Source organism: Nilaparvata lugens, chromosome X (genome assembly GCF_014356525.2).
Source record: "Nilaparvata lugens isolate BPH chromosome X, ASM1435652v1, whole genome shotgun sequence".
NCBI classification, from domain to species: domain Eukaryota; kingdom Metazoa; phylum Arthropoda; class Insecta; order Hemiptera; family Delphacidae; genus Nilaparvata; species Nilaparvata lugens.
This window is the reverse complement of record NC_052518.1, coordinates 28,457,887-28,483,379: the sequence shown is the minus strand read 5'-3', so window position 1 is coordinate 28,483,379 and position 25,493 is coordinate 28,457,887. Positions and strand designations below refer to the sequence as shown.

Genomic DNA, 25,493 nt, shown 5'->3' with positions numbered 1-25,493 from the left:
TTTCTCCTTCCTCCTGCCAAATTTATGCTTCAAAAATTAATTATTGAAAATATGGAGTGTTTAATCTCTTGAAACGTGCTGCTATTCTTGTTAGCAAACTATACAGAATGAATTTTTTCCACTGATTGCTGTTTAACACTTCTCATATTGCTGTATTTAACATGGAACAGACCGACTTTAGGCGGCTCAGCAATAACATTTATTATCAATGATTTTATATTTATTATTACAAAGCAATAATTACCGATAATCTGATGAGGTCTGTGACCATACTCTACAGTAATATTAATTTCCCAAACCTAGAAGGAAATGTGATCAGATAAGCACGTTCATTGATATTGACGATCTATTGTTCACCCAGCTTATCAGTTATTATTTTAATAGTGAAATTTTAAATTCAGACTGAACGAGTTGTTAAAAGAAGCACAATACGTTTGGTTAGGGTCAGGGGTTGATTCAGCGGTCGCTTTTAACTCAAGAGGGTTAATTGGATTAAAACAGCATCGGAAGCTTCGTTTTCCAGTTGGACTGGTAACCGTTTCTTAGCAAACACCACCAACTTTCAAATCAATTGAATTACTTTGTCATATCTGTCACTTGTTGCTAGTTCTCTTCATTTGCATTCACCTTAAACCTGCAGGTAAATTCTCCCTATACCATGATGAATAGGCCTATACCTCATAATACGCAAAAGTCTAGGACTCTTGTAGACATCATACTTATCACAAAATTGGTAGTTGTCCTTTTTACTTGTATATTTTACCTTTGTGAGAAGTCACTGCAAGTGGTCTTTATAGAACTAGCAAGGCTAGTTGACTAGTCTAGTAGATTGGTCAAGGAACTTCATTTGGCTAGTTAATTCTAGGATCAATAGCCTATCTAGATTTGGACATACGTGAATAGCGCAACGTTGAATAAATGATTAGATACCTTAAGGTGTTCACTGTTTATGCTCATTTCCTGTATTTATATTCGATAAATTCATAGAGAAGATGTACACGGATGTGTTGATAAACCATGAGATGTGATCTATAAAGGAGTGATGTTGTAAAATAACTTTGCTCCAAGAACTACATAGTTGATTTCTGAAACTTCTTACTGAATTGATTACAATGAAATAGGGATACGTAAACTAGGCTGAGGCTCGGTTTGCTCGCCTTAACCAGCTGGCCATGGGGTTCCGCCTCGTAAATGCGCGGAATATAACTCAATCAATATCAAGATTACTTCCAAATTAGCAAGCTAATTTGAACCCAAACAAACGAACGCTAATTCCATTAATATCCCAGTCTTACCATAAGACTTTTACTACACTTTCAAATAACTCACTCCCAGCTCCAATAAAATAGACAAGTCTACAGATGGAAATTATTGATATATTGCAATTATTCAAATGCTAATGAATTAATCATTATTATTGAACGAAAATTCAAATTAAATGCTGTAAAAAATCGCTTCGTATAAAATGACCGCTCCTATCCAGAGATTGTCAGTTTGGTGTAAGGGTAAGCATTCCTAACCGCCAATTAGGTGGTACTGGGCTCGATTCCGGGACTGACAAATAATTTTTAAATAGTAGCGCTAATCGAATTTCCATCTAACTGTTTACCCTGTTTTCAATATTTGCAGTAGCAGAAGTCTTCGGGGTGAATTACAGCATTTAATTTGGATTTTCGTTTAGTAATAATAATAAAATATACAAGCCTACATTTAGAATTCAAAAGAATATTTGGTTGTTTTCGTCTTCTGTATGGTTTATTAGCTCTCTCCTTTTGTCAGATGAATAATAGCATTTGAACATTTGCGAGTAAATTGCAATACTTGCCAAAAACAACGTGAACGTGTCATTCATTTTTAATAGGAGTTGTTGTGATTTGAACCATGGATTCTTGAAATGTTTTGCCCATGCTTCGATTACAACAAATTTATAGTTTTGCTTTCAATATTGTGTCTTATATTCTGCTGAATCTTGAACTCTAGACATTCAATAATCTCAATCTCTGTTGGATTCACCATGCATTTTCTCAAGTGCTACAAAGAGCTAGTCGTTAATCTAGCCAAATTATTCTTTGAATATGAATTCATTTCAATTTAAGTAGATGATGGAATAAGAAAATAAATCTGAGTAGGAATAGATAGTAAATACTAGCTGAATAGGAATTATCAAAGAGGAGTCATTTGTAGGATAATTTACATTCGAACGAATACTTTGAAAAATATAATTATTTTTCTGGATAGTGTGCTCATTGTTTTGTTTATCTCTTATATATATATACATAATATATATATATATATATATGAGCACACTATCTATATATATATATATATATATATATATATATAATATATATATATATATATATATATATATATATATATATATCTATATATATATATATATATATATTATATATAATATATATATATATATATATATATAAAGAGATAAACAAAACAATGAGCACACTATCCAGAAAAATAATTATATTATATTCGTTCAAATGTAAATTATCCTACAAATGACTCCTCTTTGATATATATATATTCTTAGTATAGTCATTTCATGTCACGAGTGAAGCCTTCCATTTTTAAGCTATATTCTACATGAGATTTCACATTATTCAGGTAGTTTCAATCAAAATGAAGAAAAGAGCAATTGAAAGTAACATAATTGTGCTTACACCTGAGTGAAGGTGAAAGACAATGATATAGATTTCTCTTCTAGTAAATTTATCCTATGAGATAACTAACTTATGCATTGAAGACCGCATGCTACTGGATGCGACCAAGCTTGACTGTTACCTGTTACAGCTTTCAAAATTCTGTTTCGATTTGATACAGAAACAGAGATATGATACACTTCAGGCACGCATGATACAAATACGGGTGGGTATAAATTGTTCGACTGGAGAGCTGGTCGACAGTCAAAAATGTAAACAAAAATAAACATGAGTGGAACGATAGGATCGTTCCACGTTTCCACTCTGTAAAAGCTTTACACTTCACGGTTTAAAGGTTATGTTAACACTGTTTATTGCTTACATGTTTACAGTGCATTCACATTTTATTTATTTATTATTATTTGAACTCAAAGGCAACTGATTTAGAACTTAAAATACTTATATGAAAATAATTTAAAACAATATATATTTAATACATTACGTAGAGCTAGCTAAAAGAAAAGTTTGAATCATTTTTACATTTATTTGTATTAATGTATAAAATAAATTATGTAGAAGATTATTTAGATAGGCCGTATTTATTGTAGCTACAGTGTATTGTAGTCTGCTGCAGCAGACTTTTGCGTGATTACGTCATCGCGCATCCCGCATCTCGCAGTGATGCTGCGTGGTTCAGAGAAACCTAGGCTTTAAAATGTAGTGGCTAGTCGCGCGTGTAAATTCTATTGGTCGATCCAGCGCACGCGCATTACTTCAAAGTATTAGCAATTTTGAAATGTAATGGCTAGTCGTGCATGTAAATTCTATTGGTCGATCCAGCGCACGCGCATTACTTCAAAGTATTAGCAATTTTGAAATGTAATGGCTAGTCGCGCGTGTAAATTCTATTGGTCGATCCAGCGCATGCGCATAACTTCAAAGTATTCAAAGTGGAATTGTGGAACGCTAGGAACTTCAAGGCCATCTCTGTTTACAGTCGATCAGCTCTCCCATTGAACAGTTGATGTTCCCCCACATTGTTACCATAGAGTTCGATTTATTACGGCTTATTTTTGGGCCTAGGCAGTGTAAAACGGATTTTAGAGTAAACAGTGTAAAACATGTTACAGTTGGTATGATTGATTGTCCAGTTCTGTAAAATGGAAGTAAGAAAGCTGCTCATTAAAAACTGCAATTTAAGTTTATCAGTGTTTTGTTTTATTCATAACTAAATAATTATAAAAGGTTATGGGCCCAGAAACAAACTTCCGTGAAAAACTAGTCAAAATATTAGAAGTTAAATAACAAGTGAAACGTGTTCGCGATCGGTCTAACCTTAACCTATAACTATGTATGTAAACGTAAATCATCCTGTTCGGTTCCATGTGAAAAATTAAAAACTTTTGTTGTTCTCGTAAGTCTTTATTTTCGCAATCGAAATGTCGGGTGTAAGTATAAACGGTAAAGATTTTGAAATATTCTGTAAATACTGTATGTGAGAGGACTTTATGTTTTGCGTGCAAGCATTGTGAAGACAGTTGAAAATGGATGTTTTGTAAGCAAATCGTCTAATGTTGATAATATTTGGCATCGTCGTTTAGGCCATTTGAATCAAGATAGTCTACGCGAATTGGGACTTCCATTCAAAAATGAACAACAGTGTGAAGTGTGTATTGAAGGAAAATCAACTCGACTACCATTCAAGAGAAGAAGAAATCAACAAAAGAAATTGGTGAATTAATTCATTCAGACATTTGTGGACCAGTAAATCCTTCAACACAAGATGGAGAGATACTTTCAAGTAATCATAGATGATTATTCAAATTTTGTTGTTATTCGTCTTTTGAAAACAAAAAATGAAGCTCAGAATAATTCAATAGAATACATCACTGAATTGGAGAGACAGCATGGAATACTTGTAAAACGAGTAAGATGTGATAATGGTGGTGAGTTCTCTTCAATTTTTTTCAAAATATTTGCAAAAACGAAGGGAATCAAACTAGAATATACTATGAGCTACAGCCCTCAAAGCAATGGTAAATCGGAAAGAATGAACAGAACCTTGCTGAATATGATAAGAACGAAATTGATTGACTCAGGAGCTCCAAAATCAATGTGGGGAGAAGCCATCAGATGTAGTGCTTACGAGTTGAACAGAAGCCCTTCTTCTTCACTGAAAAAAGGAGAAACGCCATCTCTTTCATGGAATGGTAGACAAGACATTTCGAAACTGAAAATTTTTGGATGTAGAGCATGGTTTACTGTACTGCCTAAGACAAATAAATTGGACTCAAGAGCAAAGCCTGCAGTAATGATTGGCTATTGTGGAGGTGGATATAGACTTTGGCTACAGGAAGAACAGAGAGTTGTAAGATCAAGGGATGTAAGATTTGATGAAGCTATATCTGTATTCAAGAACAAAGAACAAAATGTATACCAATCAAGGAAAATTGAAGATAATTCGAAAGAGCTGAACCAGACAGTAGAAGAAAATGGAAATTATGAGACAACAGAGAATCGAGATGAAAACACACAAGGCGATGACAACACAGACAATGAAGAAAACGGAGATGACAACGTACACAATCCAGAAGAAATCTCTACTAGATCGGGCAGAATAATCAACAAACCAAACCATCTGCACGATTATGAACTATATTCTGCATTTTGTTTCCTGACACAGACAACTAAACCCAGTACCTATGAAGAAGCAGTGAAGTGTCCTGATTGGAAGAACGCTATCAACAGTGAACTCAACTCACATAAGACACTTGGTACCTGGTCTCCAGGTCAGTTACCTGTAGAGAAGATCGTCATCGATACAAAATGGGTGTTCAGGGTGAAAGAAGATGGCTCCAAGAAGGCTAGACTCGTTGCCAGAGGCTTCCAACAACAAGAAGACGAATCCAGTAAGTTCTCCTATGCACCGTTATGTAGAATGACAACATTAAGAATTCTTCTATCTCAATCAGTAAAATACGACTGGACTTTAAGACAAGTTGATGTACCAACAGCGTTTTTGAACGGTAATCTCAAGGAAGAGGATTAAAAACGCCAAAAGGACTTGATTATCCAGGTAAAATATTGAAATTGAATCGTGCTCTATATGGACTAAAAAGTGCACCAAAGTGCTGGAACGATAAGTTTAATGAAGTAATGTTAAAAAACGGGTTTCGAAGATCACTGCATGATTATTGCTGTATTTTGCTAATGGAGTTTATTCACTATTATTTGTTGACGATGCATTAATTACTGGTGAAGTAGAAAAAGTTGAAAATTTGATATCTATTCTATATGAAAATTTCAAAATCAAAGATATGGGTGAGGCTAAAAATTTCTTGGGAATGAGTATTAGCAAAACAAATTATAGTTTATTTCGGGTACAAAACAAAGTAGGCCTAATTGAAAAATTGATGAACGAATTTAATATGGAAAATTGTCGAAGTGTAGCCACTCCAATGGAGGTAGGATTTAAAATAGATGATTCCGAATTTGTTATTGATGTACCTTACAGGCGACTTGTATGTAGCTTAATGTATATTTCTGTCATTAGACCTGATTTGTCATTTTCTGTTAGTATGCTGAGTAGAGTGCTGGATAGGCCAACCAATCAAGAGTACTTAAATATTTGAATTCAACTAAAAATATGTGTTTGAAATTTGAAAAGGGAGATGTCAAATTGATTTCTTATTCAGATGCCGATTGGGCAGGTGACTTAATGACAAGAAAGAGTGTTAGTGGATTTTTTGCTTTAGATGGTACTAACCCTATTGCATGGTTTTCTAAGAAGCAAACCAGCGTAGCCTTGTCCACTATGGAAGCTAAGTATTGTGCAGCCTCAGCTGATTAATCTAAAGGGAGTGTTATCGGAATTCAATAAATCTTACAGTAAAAAATGTATAATCAACTGTAGCGCTATTTCTTTGATAAAGACTTTTGAAAACTCGAAGCGAGCAAAACATATAGACATTAATATGCATTTCATAAAGGAATTATATGAGAAGGAAGTAATTGATGTTGAATATGTGGACTCAAATAATAATGCAGCCGATATTCTAACAAAAACTTTATGCAAGGACAAATTTGTCAAGTTCAGAAATATCATATTGAATAAAGAAGTTTAAACTGAAATATTGTTCTACATAATTAAGTATTTTTTTAGTAATCATGATTATAGTAACGTATCTGGTTTTGTAGCTTTTTTTTAGTGTTTCGATTGCTAGTTTATCGTTATATCTGCATTATCATGTTCAATGTAATATTTCTATGTATTGATTTGATGAATTTAGTTATGTTCGAGGGGGAGTGTTACAGTTGGTATGATTGATTGTCCAGTTCTGTAAAATGGAAGCAAGAAAGCTGCTCATTAAAAACTGCAATTTAAGTTTATCAGTGTTTTGTTTTATTTATAACTAAATAATTATTAAAAAAAAATTATTAATAAATATTTTCATTTTCACAAACTCTGTATAATAATATGGTGAATGTGAAACAGCTGCATCAAAGAAATTGTCTCGAAAACATCTGTTTAGAAAAACAGAGTTTTAAAACTTCGTTTTCCTGATGCAATGTTTAGGCCTACACGTGGCATGGATTATTAATTTTTCAGCTAGAACAGTTTTTGAGACAAAGTGCTAAATAAACGTCTACAGTTTCATCAATGCTGTATCGACAATATGAAAACGCATGCAGTTAATATGTCTTTGAATAAAGGTGTTGTTATTTACATAAAGAAATTATTCTCTTCCATTTTTATTTAATTAAAATTTCAAAATTATTCGAGCCCTGATAGAATGACTGACTCACTGTACATTCAGTCGAAAATTTTAATATTGGAATGAGGGGTATTTTGGCAAGCTGAGCAAAAAAATAAGGTCATATGCACCTTTTCGTTATATCTTCAAATGAAAAATGAGTTTTGTGGGTTGTCAAAACTCCCTCTAAAAGGGAAACTATTCAACTTATTCTATCTTTTAGTAAAATAACAATAATCATCCATCCATCTATCATCTTCTATACTATAATAAAGGAAAAAATTGGATTATAAACGTATACAGGTGTAAAGTATAGGAAAATTATGTTTGACGCATTATCACGTCAGAACTACTGGACTGATTAACTTGAAATTTTGCATATAGATTCTTGCTTAACCGAGGAGGTTTATAGACCTATTTTAAATTCTTCAAGATTTGATTACATAAAATTTTCAGTTTGTCAAGTTTTCAATTATTTGTCATGATTCCAGTTGTTGTATGGAAGCAGCAGAACATTTCTCTTAAAAGGGAAATTAGAAGATAGGTATGATTGGGGATCCTTTTCGAATAATAAAAACAGATTTTCCGTCGCACCCAAATTTTTTTATCCATTTTGAATCCAACTTCTTTTTTTTAATTGAAAGGTGGCCATATGATACATGATTCCGATACAGGATTTTCAGAGAAAAGGTATGGTGAAAACCGCACATCGATATCTGAAACATTTGAAAATTTATTCTCATTAATTTCCTTTATTATAGTGTAGAAGATGATAGATAGATGGATATATCATCCATCTATCTATCATCTTCTATACTATAATAAAGGAAAGAACTTGCTTAAACACGTATACACGTGTAAAGGATAGGACAATTATGTTTGACGCATCATCACGTCTGAAACTACTGGACTGATTTACTTGAAATGCTGCATATAAATTTTTAATCAACCAAGGATTCTCATAGACCTATTTTCAATTCTTCTAGATTTCATTACGTCAAGTTTTCAGTTTGTCAAGTTATAAAATACACCCCTGCGAAGCACGGGTTACCTGCTAGTTATTTATAATAAAACACATATTATCTAAATATAATATTCAAAAGTAAAACGGATACTTTCCTATTGTTTTAGGCAAGCAATCTCTGTATTTTTTCATGAATGTTTGTATGTCGGTCGTACGTCTCGAAAACGGCTCTTTCGATTATGGTGAAATTTGGAATACAATAGTGAAACTTGGTGAAGTTTGATAATAATGTCAACGCTTCCCATAACCAACGCTGAATATAGAACTAATCAAAATCAAACAGCTGTCAGCTGAATTGCAAGCAATTAATAACTCAATGCTACTAGAGTTATTTCTTTCTACTTTTCACTGCTTTGAAATCGGGGTGAACAGCAATGATCAGATTCATAGAGAAAAGAGAAAAATAAACTAAATCAGCTGCTTCTATTCTCTTCCTAATTCATATTCAACATTACATAATTAATTGGGTACTTGAGTTGTTGATTCTAATAAAAGTTTTATTAAATTCTTTAAATATTTTCTTCTGAATTTCCAACCCTGTGCCTTTATACTTATCGAACACAGTTCGGTTTCCATATTCTGATGTAAAATATGATACATACAGAAATTGCTCGCTTAAATGAATAGAATAAATAGAACAGAGGCTTATTACTCTGAAGGGAATAGAGGATGGATTAAGGAAAAGTATTTCTTTTCCCTGGGACCTGAATGATGATTATATATAGCCTAAATTTATATTTTTTAAAGCAATCTCTATTTTATTTTTTGTAATTCCTGAGACCTGAATGGTAGTCATATTTTTCATTTTATCTGTTTTATATTAGTTTTTCCTATTGGAAAATCTTTTTTGTTTTTTCTCTCTCAAATTTTGTTATCACTCTTTTGTTTTTTTTTTGCAGTGAAATAGTATTTTCTTGTCATCAACTTGATTTTGTATTGTGTTATTTTTAGTTTTTATTTTGAATCGGACTTTTTGCTACTCCCACCAGCGGTCAAAGACTTTTCTTTGCTGGTGGTACCTGAAACAAGTTTTAGTTTTTTAGTTCTGGGGAGTTAATTTTATTGTGATAAGTGTTGATTTATTAACCTTTGATTCGTTGCGTTGTTAAATTCTGGCAATAAAGAATTGAATTGAATTGAGAATGGGAAAAAGTGTAAAACTAAAAATACCTCAAAGCCAGACTGATTCAATTAGAAAATATCAATTTCCGGGTTCTCAGTTAAGAACCTTATTTTCTCAATCGAACAGCTGCATTTCTCATTTCTGATTTTGTTGTAACGTTTAAATAACTGTATTTTCCTAAAATAGGAGATAATCTTCAACACTATTAACTCGTACATGAATGAAATCCTAAGCTTGTTGGAAACTTGAAAATCTAGGAACGAAATGATAATCCTGGATTCAAATGGACCTATTAAATATTATGACAAGATTCATTTTTCAATGAATGTTCATTTTATTCATCTCAGCATTTGAGGAACTAACAATTTGCCAACTTTCAAACCCAAAATTTCAAAGCTTGATTTACTGTTAATGAATGAGCTCATCTTCGAAGCGACCTTGAATAAACATAAGACAGTTTTTATCCAAGTCATTTGTTGTATATGGAAACGATTCTTCATCCTCGACTCATTTCCGACACGAGGAAATGAAATCGTCTTTAAAAGTTCGACTTTTCATCAAAATTACGCCGAAATGTGCAGAACAGGCCTTTCCATGAGCTATAAGATGAGAATATAAGTTAAACTTGGGCAAGGTCAAGGAAATTGAAATATTCCAAAAATATTCATGGAACTGTCTATGGACATACAGGGTGGGAGAGGGATATACTCGGTGCAGTCTACCAGTACAAACAGAAACCACCAAAAACGTTAATTAATCAAATTTAAAAAATAATATTTTTTTCTTTCGACGAACGGATTTATATGATCAAAGTTAAAGTACAAGGATCCTTCACTATTTGAGCTATTTAAAAAATATTTTATAATTCAATAATAAGTACAAGGGTCGTTTTCTGTTCGTGCAATTTTAAAACAATTATTTATAATGTACCAATAGTGATAAACAGTGATGAGATGGAATTATACAATATATGATGCTTGCTATGAGGTGGTGTGACGCGCTAAGCTACAGAAAGGAAGACTCAGTCTACTTACACATTCATGCCCTTCGTCAACAAGTGAAAGTGACTCCTCAAAAGATCCCAGCATCGTTATATCATCACAGTCAGCTATTGCCACATACGGACAATCCCCCTTTCCCCTCCGCAACTCTATTGTCGAACCAAAATTTTCCTCAGACTTTTTTTAGTGGATAGGTGATAGCGTAACCAAAAATGTGGAGGCACACAATTTGTCCACAGGTTTAGAAGAAAGCTAACAAACGTCGGCCCTATTACAATGCACAACTTTTTACGCTATAGTAAGACTCACTTCAAACTGTCAGCTTTGATTGGATTGGAAGCATTGATGTTCTCTATAAGGATCACTGAAAGTTTGAAGTGAATCTCACTTTAGCTGTTTTCCTCATTTGGAACCTGTACATTATACAGGTTAATAATGCTGAAATTTGTAGCCCGTGACTTGGGCCGAGGTACCATGCTCTACAGTCTAGCCGGAATAACTGTTACATTCATCCAACTGTTTGAAATTATACCTTTAGCAAATATTGCTATATTAAAATTCATTTTAACTGTTAGCATTCCTTATAAATAACATGAATAATGTTTGCCAGTCAACAAAATAATGCTGAACATTTAAAGAGGATCTAACTATGCATGTTAATACCGATGTATTCATCTACAACAGAGTTTATGTAATCATCATCCATTACTCCAACAAAACTTGGACTTTAAAATACGTAGTAAATGATATTTTACTCAGCAATAATGTTAGCATAACGAGAAAATTTTCACGATTGTTAGTTACATCTTTATCAATATCGAATACGGTACCATTGTATTTGTCGACCTAGTAGCCAAACTATTTTCTCGTTAATTGAAAATACAAATTGTTTAATACAACTACTTCAAATCTACTCATTGAGGATGTGCCTGAAATATATTTTCTTTACTTCACAGTAACTGAGACCCTGCAATTGAAATAAATAATATTTACAGCATCAACGAGAGAGTTGCAACAAGAAATTGAACTTTCCCCAATACCTTAGAATGAGATAGTTTATCCCAAAAAGAAGATATTATACCCAATAAAGATGGTTTATTCTTAATATCGTAATTTACTGATCAGAATATAAAGGTTTCTATTGGAAATCAACATCAGTGATTTTTCGAACCTTGAAAATTGACAATGATCTACTATTTTTCAATTTTAGTAGATTTCAAAATTTGTTGAATTCGATTCAGGTTTATCAACTCGAACGAATAATTTTAAAGATGCTAACTCAATGTTTCACAAGATTTTATAAGCAAAATAATACCGTATTCTTAAAATTATTCAATTGGTACTAGAATTGATCGAAAAATAACGACCGTACCAGAAAACTAGACGAATAGAATTCGGTTTGCGAAGTTTGATATAACCATCCTCGGTATATTAAGAATCTATATGCAAAATTTCTGTTTGGTAGTTCAGACGTGATGATGCGTTATTTGTGTATTAGAAGGTAGATAGAAGAAGAATGAGAAGACCGAAGATAAAACCGTTGAATACATTATTTTATCTACGACTACTCCCAAGCAAAGTATAATCAACTCGAAGCTTGCCGAATTAATTAAAAACTTGACGAACTTAGAACAGGCCTATAACCATCCTCGGTATATTAAGTATCTATGTGCAAAATTTCAAGTTAATCTGTTCAGTAGCTCAGGTGTGATGTTGCGCAATTCGTGTATTTCCTATCCCGTAGCCTACATGTATAAACCAATTCTTTTCTTTATTATATATTATAGATAGTAGTAGGGAGGTGGGGGTGACTGATAAGTAAGTATAGTCGTTGGTGTTTTTGCTGGTGAAATTTTCAGGTATTTAAGTGGTTTGTTGTCTAGTGAGAGATTTAAAAGTCGGCATAACCGTTTAATTAAGGGCTGTGAACAAGTGTGTCAAATATATTTGCGATTCCTCAAGTATTAACAGAGATATAGCGGTTTTTTTATTCGGATCACTCCGTTCAGAAACACAAGGATTGAAGAAGCCATCATTTTCGTTGAAGAATTTATCTTATCTTCGTTCACGAGTGATGAGTGGGTGGAGTAGAGGGTCATCGTTTCGTCACCCTCCTCCCAAACTGCCAAATTCTACTAACGGTTGATTACAGCAACCAGCTGTTGTTTGTGATTGCAACGCTATCTCGCTCCAAAAATGGTCTGCAGACTTTTGGCGTAAGTTATGAATTTTTGGTTCAGTACTGTTTTCTAGATGGCAGTGTCTTCTTGTTTCTCAAGTTATTTCGTTTTATAATACAACATTACTTATCCCTAGCCTCTCTCACACCTGATACCTTTGCCTGTCATCTCAGGAGCTACCTATTTCTTCCAAAAAGCCTTGAATGCTCTCTTGGCGCTCCCTCAGCTTCCTTTGTCTCCGAGTCCTAATTTTTAATCTTGCAATAAGTTTTAATTTTGAGTTGAAGAGTTTACAGAGTGCTCGATTTGCAAATAATTGACATATACACATCCTAGTTAGCTATATCGTATTAAACTGAATCTAGGATGGCATTAAGTGAGAAAGTTATGTTTGCAATGCTGGAGAAAATAAAAAATGAGATCAATGATAATACGCTCACAACTATCAAACAAGTGATTAGTGAATTGAATATTTCATCGTTGCTTGGAGAGCAGAATAAAAGAATTGATAAACTGACTGAGGAGAATGATAGGTTGAAACTCGAGGTATCGCGGCAACGGGCAGTAATTGATTCCATGCGCAGAGAGAAAAATCTTATATTTTACGGTATGGAGGAGAAAGAGGGAGAGAGTTGTGAGCAGATCATGGAGAAAATACTGGATTTGAGTAATAGTGTGATGGAAGTTGAACTGAAAGAGACAGATATTGATTTTGTCAAACGATTAGGAACTGCTGGTCCCGGTACCAAACGCCCAATAATGTTGTCATTGGTATCAAACATGAAGAGACAAAGTATTCTAAATAATGGGATAATGTTTGAAGGTAGCACCTTACAATGTAGCTGAATTCGCTAATGAAGTTGACAACATAGACTTTCGAGAGAAAACGAGAGAGTTTAACTATGTGAAACAACACCTTATCACTGAGAAATTGTGCCTGATTGAAAATTATCACCACAGCTAATTGAAAATTGGACTGCTTACTAGTTATCATATTTTATTTTTAATCAGGATATTGATATTTGGTAAAGCGAGTGGAGGCTATTTATAGAGTCTATAGTATAACGCATGGTAGTTCCGCAAAAATATCCGTTAAGAGTAGTGAAAAGGCCATGTTCTTAGAATAGTTTCGAGTTCAATTTCTGAAAAGACAATTCACCTGTGTTGAATTTTTATTATGTGGTTTTTCAAAATTGTTTTTTCTTGTTCAAATTGGTGCACTTTCTTAAACTCAATTATAATGTTGACTTTATTTTAAAATTGAATATAAGTAGTTATTCGTAATTATATGTCACTCACAACTCCCCCCGGACGGATTCAATCCATGGGGTAATTAGCCTACATGATAATTATTATTTCAAAAGTTAATTTGTTTGTAATGTATTTGAAAATAAATAAAGGCATTTATTATTATTATTATTATTATTATTATTATTATTATTATTATTATTATTATATTATTATTATTATTATAGTAGTAATAAAAATATCGTATGACCTGACTGGCTAAGGTCTGGTGTCAACGTTTTCAGATCGCACCTGATCAATTCCATAAATAAAAGATTACCTGTATTTCTAAACAACTCTGCATTAGCATATACACAAATAATTAACTAATGAATACACAACAATTGAATTATTCAAGTGTTGGGCATAGGCTGTGTGCGATCACCTACCGACCTCACCTACATTAAACGTTTTTTTAAATTATCAATTTTAGGGCTGTCTGAAATAAAAAATACCTGACCTATGTGAAACATATTTTTTCTTCATTAGAATCCGTTCAACTAGTTCAACGATTATGGTGAGATTGACTTTAAAATGTCATAATTCCTTATGAACAACATCAATGCACGAACACAATGCAATGCTGACAGTTTGAAGTAAATCTCACTAAAGTATCTTTACAAGTGCACACTCGTAGTCTCGACTGCACTGAGAAAATAGAAGAGAGTAATAGAAAGTAATAGAGCAGCGGAGCAGACAGAGAGATGATGTTGAAATCGCACATCTAGAGCATGGTTAACCGGCCTAGCCGCAACTTACCTTCTCACTTTGCAAACCGCGCGATTAATATTCATTCTAGTAGATTTAATTGTCTAAATTACAGATACATTTCTCAACAGTCAATAACGCTTGGAACAGTGGAAAAAGCAAGTGCCTCCAGCAAAGGTTGACAACCTTGTACCTAACTCATGCGTCAGTTCTAAACTATGTTTCCATTATATTTCAGCCATAAACGTAATGTTTTATAATATTTCCACACAAAATTAATTATTTATTTATTGAGAGGAATTATAATGCTTTCTATAATTTTCTAGTTTTAAATTTTCTAGTTTGTAGTTATTTCAATAGAATTTCAACTGGTGTGTGATTCTCAATTTATAAGAAATAATCTAATTTTTTATTGAAATATGACATACAAATTACACTAATCAGACAAGAAAAGAATTGTCATAATAAATTAAACCTCAAAAATGCATTAGGAATTTAACAGAAAAAATTGCAATAATTTTTTTTCAGAATCAATCAGTAATGATACTATTCAGTAAAAGAATTAGTGAAGAGTTCAGAAATTTCAACTGGATCATGTTCTATTTCACAGTATCAACATTATAACTTATTTTAATAGTTATAATTAATTCATCAATAAATGTTTTTATTAGTAATAGGTTGCATAAAACAGGGATGCCTACTGTGCGAGGGGGGGGGGTCGAGGACACAGTCTGCATAATATCACCTAATCATAATTCATTCAATAACTTTGAGAAGAAGTTGAAAAATTGAATGAAAAAGACTAAGAAATTGTCAAAAAACCACTGATTTATTGATAATTAGAAAGACCGGTTTCGGTTATTACACCATTGTCAATCTCTGATAAAACGTTTTATCAGAGATTGACAATGGTGTAATAACCGAAAACCGGTCTTTCTAATAATTATCAATAAATCAGTGGTTTTTTGACAATTTCTTAGTCTTTTTCATTCAATATGAATAATTACCACAATATCAACTTCTCAACTACACAAAAAGTTGAAAAATACTTGCCCTGTTAATAATGATTAGGATGGAATTTGTTATTGTCTGAGGCAGGTGATTGGTTTGAGTGAATCATGTCATTGGGAGTCAGGTGACTTTTCCTGTCCACATCATATGGGAGCCACTCAACTACTTTCGCTTCGGGTTTTCGCAGTGACCGGTTAGTCAGGTCAGACCTCTGCTCTGCTCTGCTCTCCTTCATTCCTCTAACAAAAATAGACGCTACTTGTAGCCGGACTGAATTTTACAGTATTCCGATCAATTATTTATTTCAGAATAACAAAACAGACCTCTTTCCGGAAATGACCTGAGTTCGATTGATTGGACTTGGTTTGAAGAATATAGTTTTAAAATTTGAATATTGAAGGCATATTGTAAGCTCACTACAGTGTACCATTATATCTATCCATAATTCCCATAAGAGTTATACAATAGGCCTCTTTCAATATAAAGTAGTTTTATATCTTGGACTTTATTAGAGGCTCGCAAACTTCACGACCTTTTTAATTGCTAGTATATTGTATATGATATAAAAAATTCAGTTAAATAAACAGTACCTTTTTGTTTGTTTTTTTTAATACATGTCTCGGTGAAATCAAAACTATATTGTAGTCATCAAATTAGGTATAGTAGATGTTAAAGTTTGATAGCTGAAATAGAATTAATTGAGTTTGATTCTATTGGTGAAAGTCAATTACTTACTTAGTGGTAGATAGGCCATAATCACGTAAAACAACAAACAACGATATAATAGTTTCACCAATTTATAACAAAATATCCAACTCAACAACAATTATTAAACACTTCTACTAGAATGCTGTCAATCGCAAATATTAATACCTATGAAAAGTTGAAATAACTAGTTTAAACCATAGCCATATTTTATATCAAAGTATTTGAGAGAGTGTTCTGATCAGAGCTAAGAGCTAATAAAATAATCTGCATTAGTCAACTGTATTGGGTTCATTTTATATTGGAAAATAACAATTTATATTGTAATAGAATGTTAACTTGAAAACTTTGAGTTATATCAGGTATAAGAAATTCGCTACATAAAGTATATAGTTTTTCAGAATTGTAAAAGTGTGTCACTTTTAATGCAATAAATTTAAATTCTTAATAAATCGATATTTAACTAATATTAACTAATCGATATAAACTAATTACAATACATCACAATAGAAAATACTACTATAACGGAAGAATAGTGGGGTTTTGTTAATTCATCCTAGTCATATTATTAATTATACATCAACTTATAATGTATTATTCAATGCAAAGTCTTGATTGGTAATCGCGGAAGTGATACGTGGTTGCTTCTACGTTTGGCAAGGTCCCCAATTCACAAGAGCAATGTTTATTCAGTATTCACCCTTTCATACACAAAGCTCATTAAGAGCTTGTGTTATTCCTTGAATACAATTTAATCCAACAATTGGATTGTTCACTGTCAGTAGATCGGGTTGTAAGGCCGATCTGCAAAGTAGCGGACTGTGTGAAAGTGTATAGATGAGATTTATATCTGATCTAGGCACTGACAGCTCTCCATTATTTGCTATGAGCGGATTTACATACCTTGAATGTGTAGATCCGAAAAAATACCTCTGGTTTAATGTGCGTCTGAGCACAAGTAGAATGCACAAAGGTAGTGCAATAACGATAACCAATAATTGACGAGTAATAGATAATAAATTTCTTATTATCCGTATGTAATGCTGATATTTGTATGTAACTATTGGAATGCTTAAAATTAATGTAATCGTAATTAAAATAAAAAGAATTAGAAATGCACTTAAGTTATTTATTATTGTACCTAGACTTTTTGCTAGTACGTTTAAGATTAGTGATACAATGTTTCAAAATGACGTTACCTCTGTGAGCGTAAAAGATTGAATAATACAAAGATGAAATTGGAATTTCAATATTAATGTTGAAATACAAAATAGAATATATTGATGCTGAAACTAATAATAGAACAATAATGACATTGAGTAATGATTGAATTGAACGTACAATTTAGCAATGTTTAATTGAATAAAATTTAAAATACTTGAAAAATGATAGTAAAGATGAGAATTCTAACCTGACTAATAAAATCAGTCGAGAGATGGAATTCCTAAAAAATAGTCCTGCAAATTCTTAGCAATCTTAAAGGTATGAAAGTACAAAAATTTATATGACTATGAACAATTACCTAATTTCAAAAATGATAACTAGGAATTCAGTTTAGGTAGAATCCAATCGTACCTGAAGCTTTCAAGCTGTTGACTTTGTAACACTGAAAGAGGACAACTATAGCAACTTGGCTATAGTGTACGCAGAAGGAGCAGAAAGTCTGTCCAGAACTGAAGGTTCGATTAATAATTAAAAAATAGAAAAGGTTGAAAAATACCAAATACAATATTGAAAGGAGACAAAGCTCAGCATATTGTATGACATAAGCAGGCTGGGAAATGACAGCTCAATGCATGTCAAATTACATAGGGAAAATTACCATATGTAGATCACATAAGTAATAATAATATAGGATAAAATTGAATGATTGATAGTATTTAAATAGTTAATATTTAGGAATAAGATGTTAATCAAGAACCAAATTGATGGGATGAAGACTACCAGTAGACGCAGTGCCTCTGAAAGGGTAAGTACAAAATGTGAATATTAGAATAAGACTTCCCTGAATAATTAATGATGTGTTGCCGAAGTGATAGGCCTACGGTGACTCAAAATCCGCGGATGAAACTTGACTCCTGTCAAGTACATTGTAGTTGCAGACAGCTGCTGGGCTGATAGAAGTTGAATGATGTTGATATCCTGACTATATCCTGATAAACGGTGACCGATGAGGAAGAGAACTTGACTTGAATACGTTGAGATATTGAAAGTTGAGACTGTTCCGATATTAAAGTTGATAATGAATATAACGACGAATGGGCACTTCACAAATTGAATGAGTTTCACTGGTTGAATGTTAATTGGAAAAAGGTTCCACCATGAATTAAGTAGAATAAATGTTTTAGGTTATGTCCTAAAGTTGATGTAATTGAAATGAATAAATATTTGAATAACGAGATAAAATGTTCTTGATGAATGAAATTACTGGCATCAGTAAGAATTGAGATTGATAAAGTTCGACTAAATGAATGATGAGTAGCTAAGACTGAGTAGCTAAAAATGAGTAGCGGTTGACGATGAAGGGCAAACTGCACTTGCACAAGTTTCCCAAGTTGAAATGTTGAATAAGGTAAGCTGCACTTGCACAAACTTCCCAAGTTGAAATGTATCTCCTACGAGCATACAAGATGAATGAATGTAATAATGTGTACTGATGCTCAGTAAAAATTGAAGTGATAAATATTGAATCAAAAGTTCATGTTGAGAATTGTTGAAAGTTCATGTAGAATTCATGGTGGAAAAGAATGTTGAAATTACTTACAGTTCATAACACTAATATGATGAATAATTGAAAACGTGGTACGCAGAAAGCATGGCGTGATTTGCAAAAAGGACGCTCAGTAGAAAAGTCCCGAAAGGTATGTTAAAATCATAGAAATTATGGTTGAAAGACGTTCACTGATGATAAATGCATTGAATGGTTATCGAATAAGCACACAAACTAGGACATAATGAATGATGAAAATGGATAAAGTTTTCCTAAGATGGATGCGTTAAACTAAGATGTTACATTGTATGGCTGTACAAGGAGAGTGACGCTGCTGCTTGCTCGCTGGGTGAAGAAACAGGAACTACCCGTAGTGGAAACATGACGTGATCGGCAGTGATGCGCACAAACTCATCGAATGAAGTGAAAATATAAAATCGATATTAAGCGAACTAATGGTGTTGAGGTTGATGTGAATGTTGAAATATACCAATGGAGGTTCAAAAACAATGAAAATACAATTCAAAATACTTATAGACGAATATTAAACTAGAAAACACTGAAAGAAGCAGACGACAACTAGCGCTACTATCGATCAAGCAATCAATGAAACTGTGACGTCAGAGATCGCATGACAAGTGAAATGTTGTACAGAGGCTGTAGCAGCGGTAGATTCAAATATTACAAAAACAAGATGGACGACCATAATACTGGCTAAAATATGAGACGAAATCTAACAGGATTGGTGAACACTTTTTATCCAAGATCACTGACTGTCCTGCAGGTTCGGAACACAAAAGTGTCTTTCACATTATCCATGCACAGCTCAACGTCTCATGTGAGCATTTTCATCTTCATCTCAGTCTGATGTGGACATCTTCCTCAGCTACAATGTTATCGAATTCCGATCCTTATTATAATGTTTGAAAATCAAATTTCATAATTAAAAAGCATAGGTACTATTCTCTATTTTTATTCTATGATAAACGCAATGTCCGTTTACTGCTAAGAATTTTGTTATTCATTGAATCGGGTGAAATAATAATTGTGAAGAGTAGAAAAAAGCACTCACATACCAATAACCAAAAAAAAACACTTTTTTAGACACAGGATGCTCAGACCATAATTGACATTTTCAAATTTGGGTACCTTAATTTTTTTCAAACGAAACCTTCCTCAACCACAGTAGTAGGGCACGGTAGTCGTATAACATAATGACTTGGTCCAAATTAATTTGTTTTTGACTTTTTGTTTCACTATTTGATAAGTGACAAGTAATAACTAGAAATCTTCAATGATACTACCTATCTAGTTTTGGATGGATCATAATTATGTGGAATGTAGACGTAGCTTCAGCTTTATCACTTTAATGTCAACTAGGCCTATATAGCCTACATTGTAAAAGTACTTACTTTCAATTTTTGCCATATAAGGACTGTTTGACCTCTCTTAGTTCTTTTCGTGAATGTTTTCTCCCCTGAAATTCCTTGAATATTATGCTAACTAAGGACGTGTCCTATTTCGTAACCGGAACTGGAAGATTTTCACCAGGCTTCATTAACTCGTTGACAACCTTAATTATATTCTTATTTCATAAGATTGCTTCACAAGGCTGAAGCTTAACCATAAAATTGAATATACCGACTAAAACGGTTCAGTGACTAGCAGATCATTACTATTGTAATAAAGCATCCACCTCACGTTTTAATATGGTAATAGTCATGCTTACCATTGGTGTGTTTGATTACTTAAGATTAGTTTCTATTGCAAAATGTTATGGTTAGTGGTAAAACGGCAAAACACGGAAGTTTACCTCTCCCCTCTACTTATAACAAAGCTATAGTTTGCAACCTTCCATCTTCATATTAGTTTGCTTTATAAGTTTACATTATGAATTACCGTATTGCTGTTTCATAATTTGTTGATTGTTGTTAACTTGGATTGAAGTTACATTGTTGAGTGTAGAGGTAGCGCTAAACTATTAATTCGCACGTAACTTCAGAAACACTGGCCCCATCATTTTTCTTTTTAGCTCTTTTGAAAATCAAAGGCGCTTAAAATACAATAAATTGGTATCTGATCGAAAAATATTATAATGTGGAAAAACTGTGCTCTCTTTCTCTTGTTCTAATCTCTTAATCTAATTTTGTCGTGCCCCGCCATCCCATTGTAGTTGACAGTTGACCCCCAGCTCAGGTTCTGAGTTGAAAGTTACAATTGAACCGTGGTAACCGGATGTTACCAAATTTCGTTCTTGTAAGTCAATTTTTTTGAGTTTACTTTCTCCATTTGGAGGTGGTCCTTCTTTGTCTCATTCCTAAAAAAAACAGTTAGCAGAAAGTGAGCAATGATAAGTGATTGGCATGTGAGAAACTAAACAAGATAGTTGAAATAACAACGTTTTATTTTCGTCCCATCCAATTATTATAAACAAGACGGGTTGGAAAAATAGCTGGACAGTTATGAAAAAGTTTTTCCTTATACTGTAATCTGATAAATTTTCCAAATGAATAAGACGACTTTGGCCCTGTTGCACAAAAGCTGGTTGAATTTTAACCGTGATTAATTTCATTTTTGAAAAGACGGCTTCTCTGATTGATTCTCATGAAATTAGTCACGACTAAAATTTAACTGGCTTTTGTGCAACCGGCACTAAATGTCGTGAGTATAACTGTTAGGATAAAGAGTGAGTAGTTTCCGTATAGTTTCACAACTATAAATCTTAAAAAGAAGTTTAAATATAATTTATATGGAACAGTTTCTAGATGACTCTACTAATATCTTACTGTTTTGTCAGAGCTTTCGCTTCGTCCTCTATTTTCTTTTAATAATAATAATAATAATAATAATAATAATCATTATCATGTATGTTATCTTAAAATACTATATCCATATCCAGGAATGGAAGCGTACATCTTTTTCAAGTCTCTTAGCGAGACTTGGTAGAGAGTTAAGGGGAGGATATTCTTGGATATCCTCTTCCAAAAATGAACGCTTAGCTGTTCAAACCTCCGCCAATTTGTGTAGATGCAAACAATATTATATCATAGTAGTTTCAAATAGAATTTTATCGTATTAATATATTGTTTAATACTCTCAAATTCCTACTTACTTTTTATTTTATTGAAAATGTGTTATATTGTAAGCTATATATCAGCGTATAAGCCTGTATATATATATATATATATATATATATATATATATATATATATAATATATATATATATATATATATATATATATATATATATATTATGCAGTTATTCAATTAATCGAGTCAAATAAGCTTCGAATAAGCAATTAGCTTGCAAACTCGTCTGAATTTTCTCTCTCTTCCAACTTGGAATGTGATTCAATCTATATAAACCGCCAAGCAGCAATATGATAACTGCTCGTGTTATTTATTATCGTATCGTGTGCTTAGTATCTCACATCACGTCAATTAGTTTACGAATACTTTGCTCGTTACTTTGATCCGCTTCCAGTCGACGTCACAATATGAAAGTTATCCATATCGAAGACTTACGATATTTGCGCAATAGTAGAAAGCTAAAGAAGGATAACTTAGTAAGCATCTCTCGGTTGCCTGTTGAACGATTCAGAGTAGTAATAGGTGGCGAGGTGATGGTGACTCATAAATTGTCTTTTATTGCAATTTTTAGTAATTAATCTAAAAGAGGATTCCTCTTTCCTGACGCCCTAGACAAGTGAAACCAACTTCTAGTCAAATACATTTAAATTTTCGATGTAATCAAATCAAAGACATTGCATGTGTATTGCATTTTATGTATTTGTACTTGTAATTCATGTATTTCAAATTTATTCAATGAGATGAACGATGATTATCCCAAATCATTCAAGTTCATACTGTAAATAAAAGGTGGAATAAGTAGAAGCGGGATTTAACAATTTTTGTTTGAAAACAACTCATCATTATTGAATGTTTTTTCTTTGAATAAATCACAGAATCGAGATACGCTCTGAAAAATTGATAGTTTCAGATTAATAGTTTGATTATGATTTTTTTAGTATCAGGCCGGAGACATAGATGAGTGTCCTGTAAATACAAGCTTTAAAATCAGTTTCTCCGTTATTTATTTTTTAAGAAAGTTTCAGGAATTTTTATTCATATACAATGGAAAAACAATAAACGTCCTTCACTTATGAACGTCTCCACCTCCCTACACTTTTCAAACGCAACACTTAATGAGTCAAAATGAGAGAAGAAATAGATTTTAAAAGTAAGACAGAAAAAGTAAATGTATTGAAGCAAAGAATCGAGAATCGAGTAGAAAAATGATAGTGAAAGTAGGTCTGATAATAAGTAAGTTTCGTCTTATTGCGTCACCAAAATTCATTGGTTTTTGGATTATAATAACTTACTTTTGAATTGCACCAGGCAAATGTAAATTATAGAGTTGTATCATTATTGTAAGAAACTCAGAATAGTAAGAAATGTTAAGTATGCATTCTTATATCAATATTCTTACCACCATTATTTCATACGTTAGGCCTTCAACAATTTTATTCGTCCATTTAAAATAAATAATTGTTTAATAATTATTAACACAGTTCATTGTTTCTTACCATAACAAAATTTCATAATTTCGATGGTCTGGGACTCTCGCAAAACAGTAATTGTGAGTATACATCTTCAACTCTGTGTGATGAAGTGAAGATGATGTAGAGATATCTGTATTGAATAAAACGATTTGAAGATGCCACAACCACTTTTTCATTAAGACATTTTCTGTAAATAAAAATTTCAATCTCTTCTTGGTGAAAAATTATAGTGTTTGTAGGATGTTTAAAATCTAAGGATAAGCGATTAGATTTTGAATTTTATCCCCATACCAGAATAATAATAATATAATTTTTTTTTTCAGAATGCAATTGGAAGTGAACTAGCACAGCCAGAAGATGAGTGTCGATGATATCCCGAAACCCAACTATTCCCCCACTGAACTCCCGGAAGAACTCAAATCACTACCAGACCGAGTTTCAGAAACTTTAGTCGGAAAAACTTTGCTGATAACTGGCGGATCAGGTTTTCTTGGCAAGGTGCTCATCGAAAAAATCCTAAGGAAATCTCCGGATGTAGAAAAAATCTACTTGTTGATGCGAGCTAAGAAAGGAAAAGAACCAAAACAGCGAGTTGAGGAACTGTTTTCTTCTCCGGTAAGTTTGTTTGTCCCTTTTTCAATTCAGTATTGGTCTTATCTTATCAAACAGATGTTGGATTGTTGAATTTTTCTGTTATTTGATCAGGATGAAAATAAACTTCATTAGTATAAACCTTTAAACCAAAAAAGGTAGCCTATTACACCAATGTATAATATTATACTAAGTATATTACTTGAAAGTAAAACACATTAATTATGAGAGAATTGATCTATATTTTAAACATTACTGACCTACCTATGAGGACTTAATTTGAAATTTAACATTGTTCTCTTATCTATAAAATAGACTCATCAATATAGAAACTGGGCATTATTGCACTACATTAAGTGCCACTATTGCACTACTCATCTATACTTAAAAATCCTTATTTTGACGGGCGCTTTTCTCATAATTCCCAAACATTGATTGTTTTACCAAATATAATAGAAGGTAGCTTTTGATAAAAATATTGGATAATATTATGCATAACAGTTCGTTGATATTCACTTCAAACTATCTGTATTTCTTATTAATAGCATCGATGCTCTTCAGACCATGCTGACAGATTGATGTTAATCTCACTATAATTTGTTTACATTAGATCAGATGAAGATCATTATTCAATGATGATTCAATGATTTTATTACAGCCAGAAAATACATACAGTACACTAGGCCTTGTCATTACAATAAAATTTCTAACAGAATTACAATAACAGTACATAAATAAAGATAATACTCAACATGCAGTGCAAGAGCAGGCTTCAAAGCTATTCGGTTTTTCATAAAAAATTACAGAAATATCAATAAACAATTACTAAACTTCAATTCTATCACAGTCTATACAGCCTATTCTAATTTTAATCTATACGTATTTTTACAATAAATCGTGGACAAACTAAAACCATAGAAACTATTGTCACAGTCAATTCACTTAGTGCTTTACAGAGTCAATTTACTTAGTTATATAGTGCTTATATAGTGAAAATTATGTTAATGATAATGATCACACCTATTTCAATTTAAACTATTTAAGACATTTTTCATTTATCCCAGCTAAGACATTTCATCATATTATGTGAATACTCTCATTGAATGAAATCATATCATGAAAGTCAATTATATTAGGCGAGCAATTTCTGTTTGTATAATGTGTGTTTGTGGATAT

General features: G+C 32.5%; 1 protein-coding gene across 2 annotated transcripts in view; it reads left to right on the top strand.

Moving 5' to 3' along the window:
* LOC111052054 (fatty acyl-CoA reductase 1) overlaps positions 1-25,493 on the top strand; it is a 54,768-nt gene that overhangs the window by 2,498 nt on the left and 26,777 nt on the right. Inside the window, exons 1-2 of one of the 2 annotated variants that reach the window (XM_039443113.1) lie at positions 12,365-12,778; positions 24,050-24,341. In XM_039443113.1, the coding sequence (XP_039299047.1) occupies positions 24,084-24,341 (258 nt within the window). In that variant the 5' untranslated portion in view covers positions 12,365-12,778; positions 24,050-24,083. Of the gene's footprint in view, positions 1-12,364; positions 12,779-24,049; positions 24,342-25,493 lie in introns of those variants that run through there. The other variant, XM_022338670.2, reaches the window with a different exon arrangement.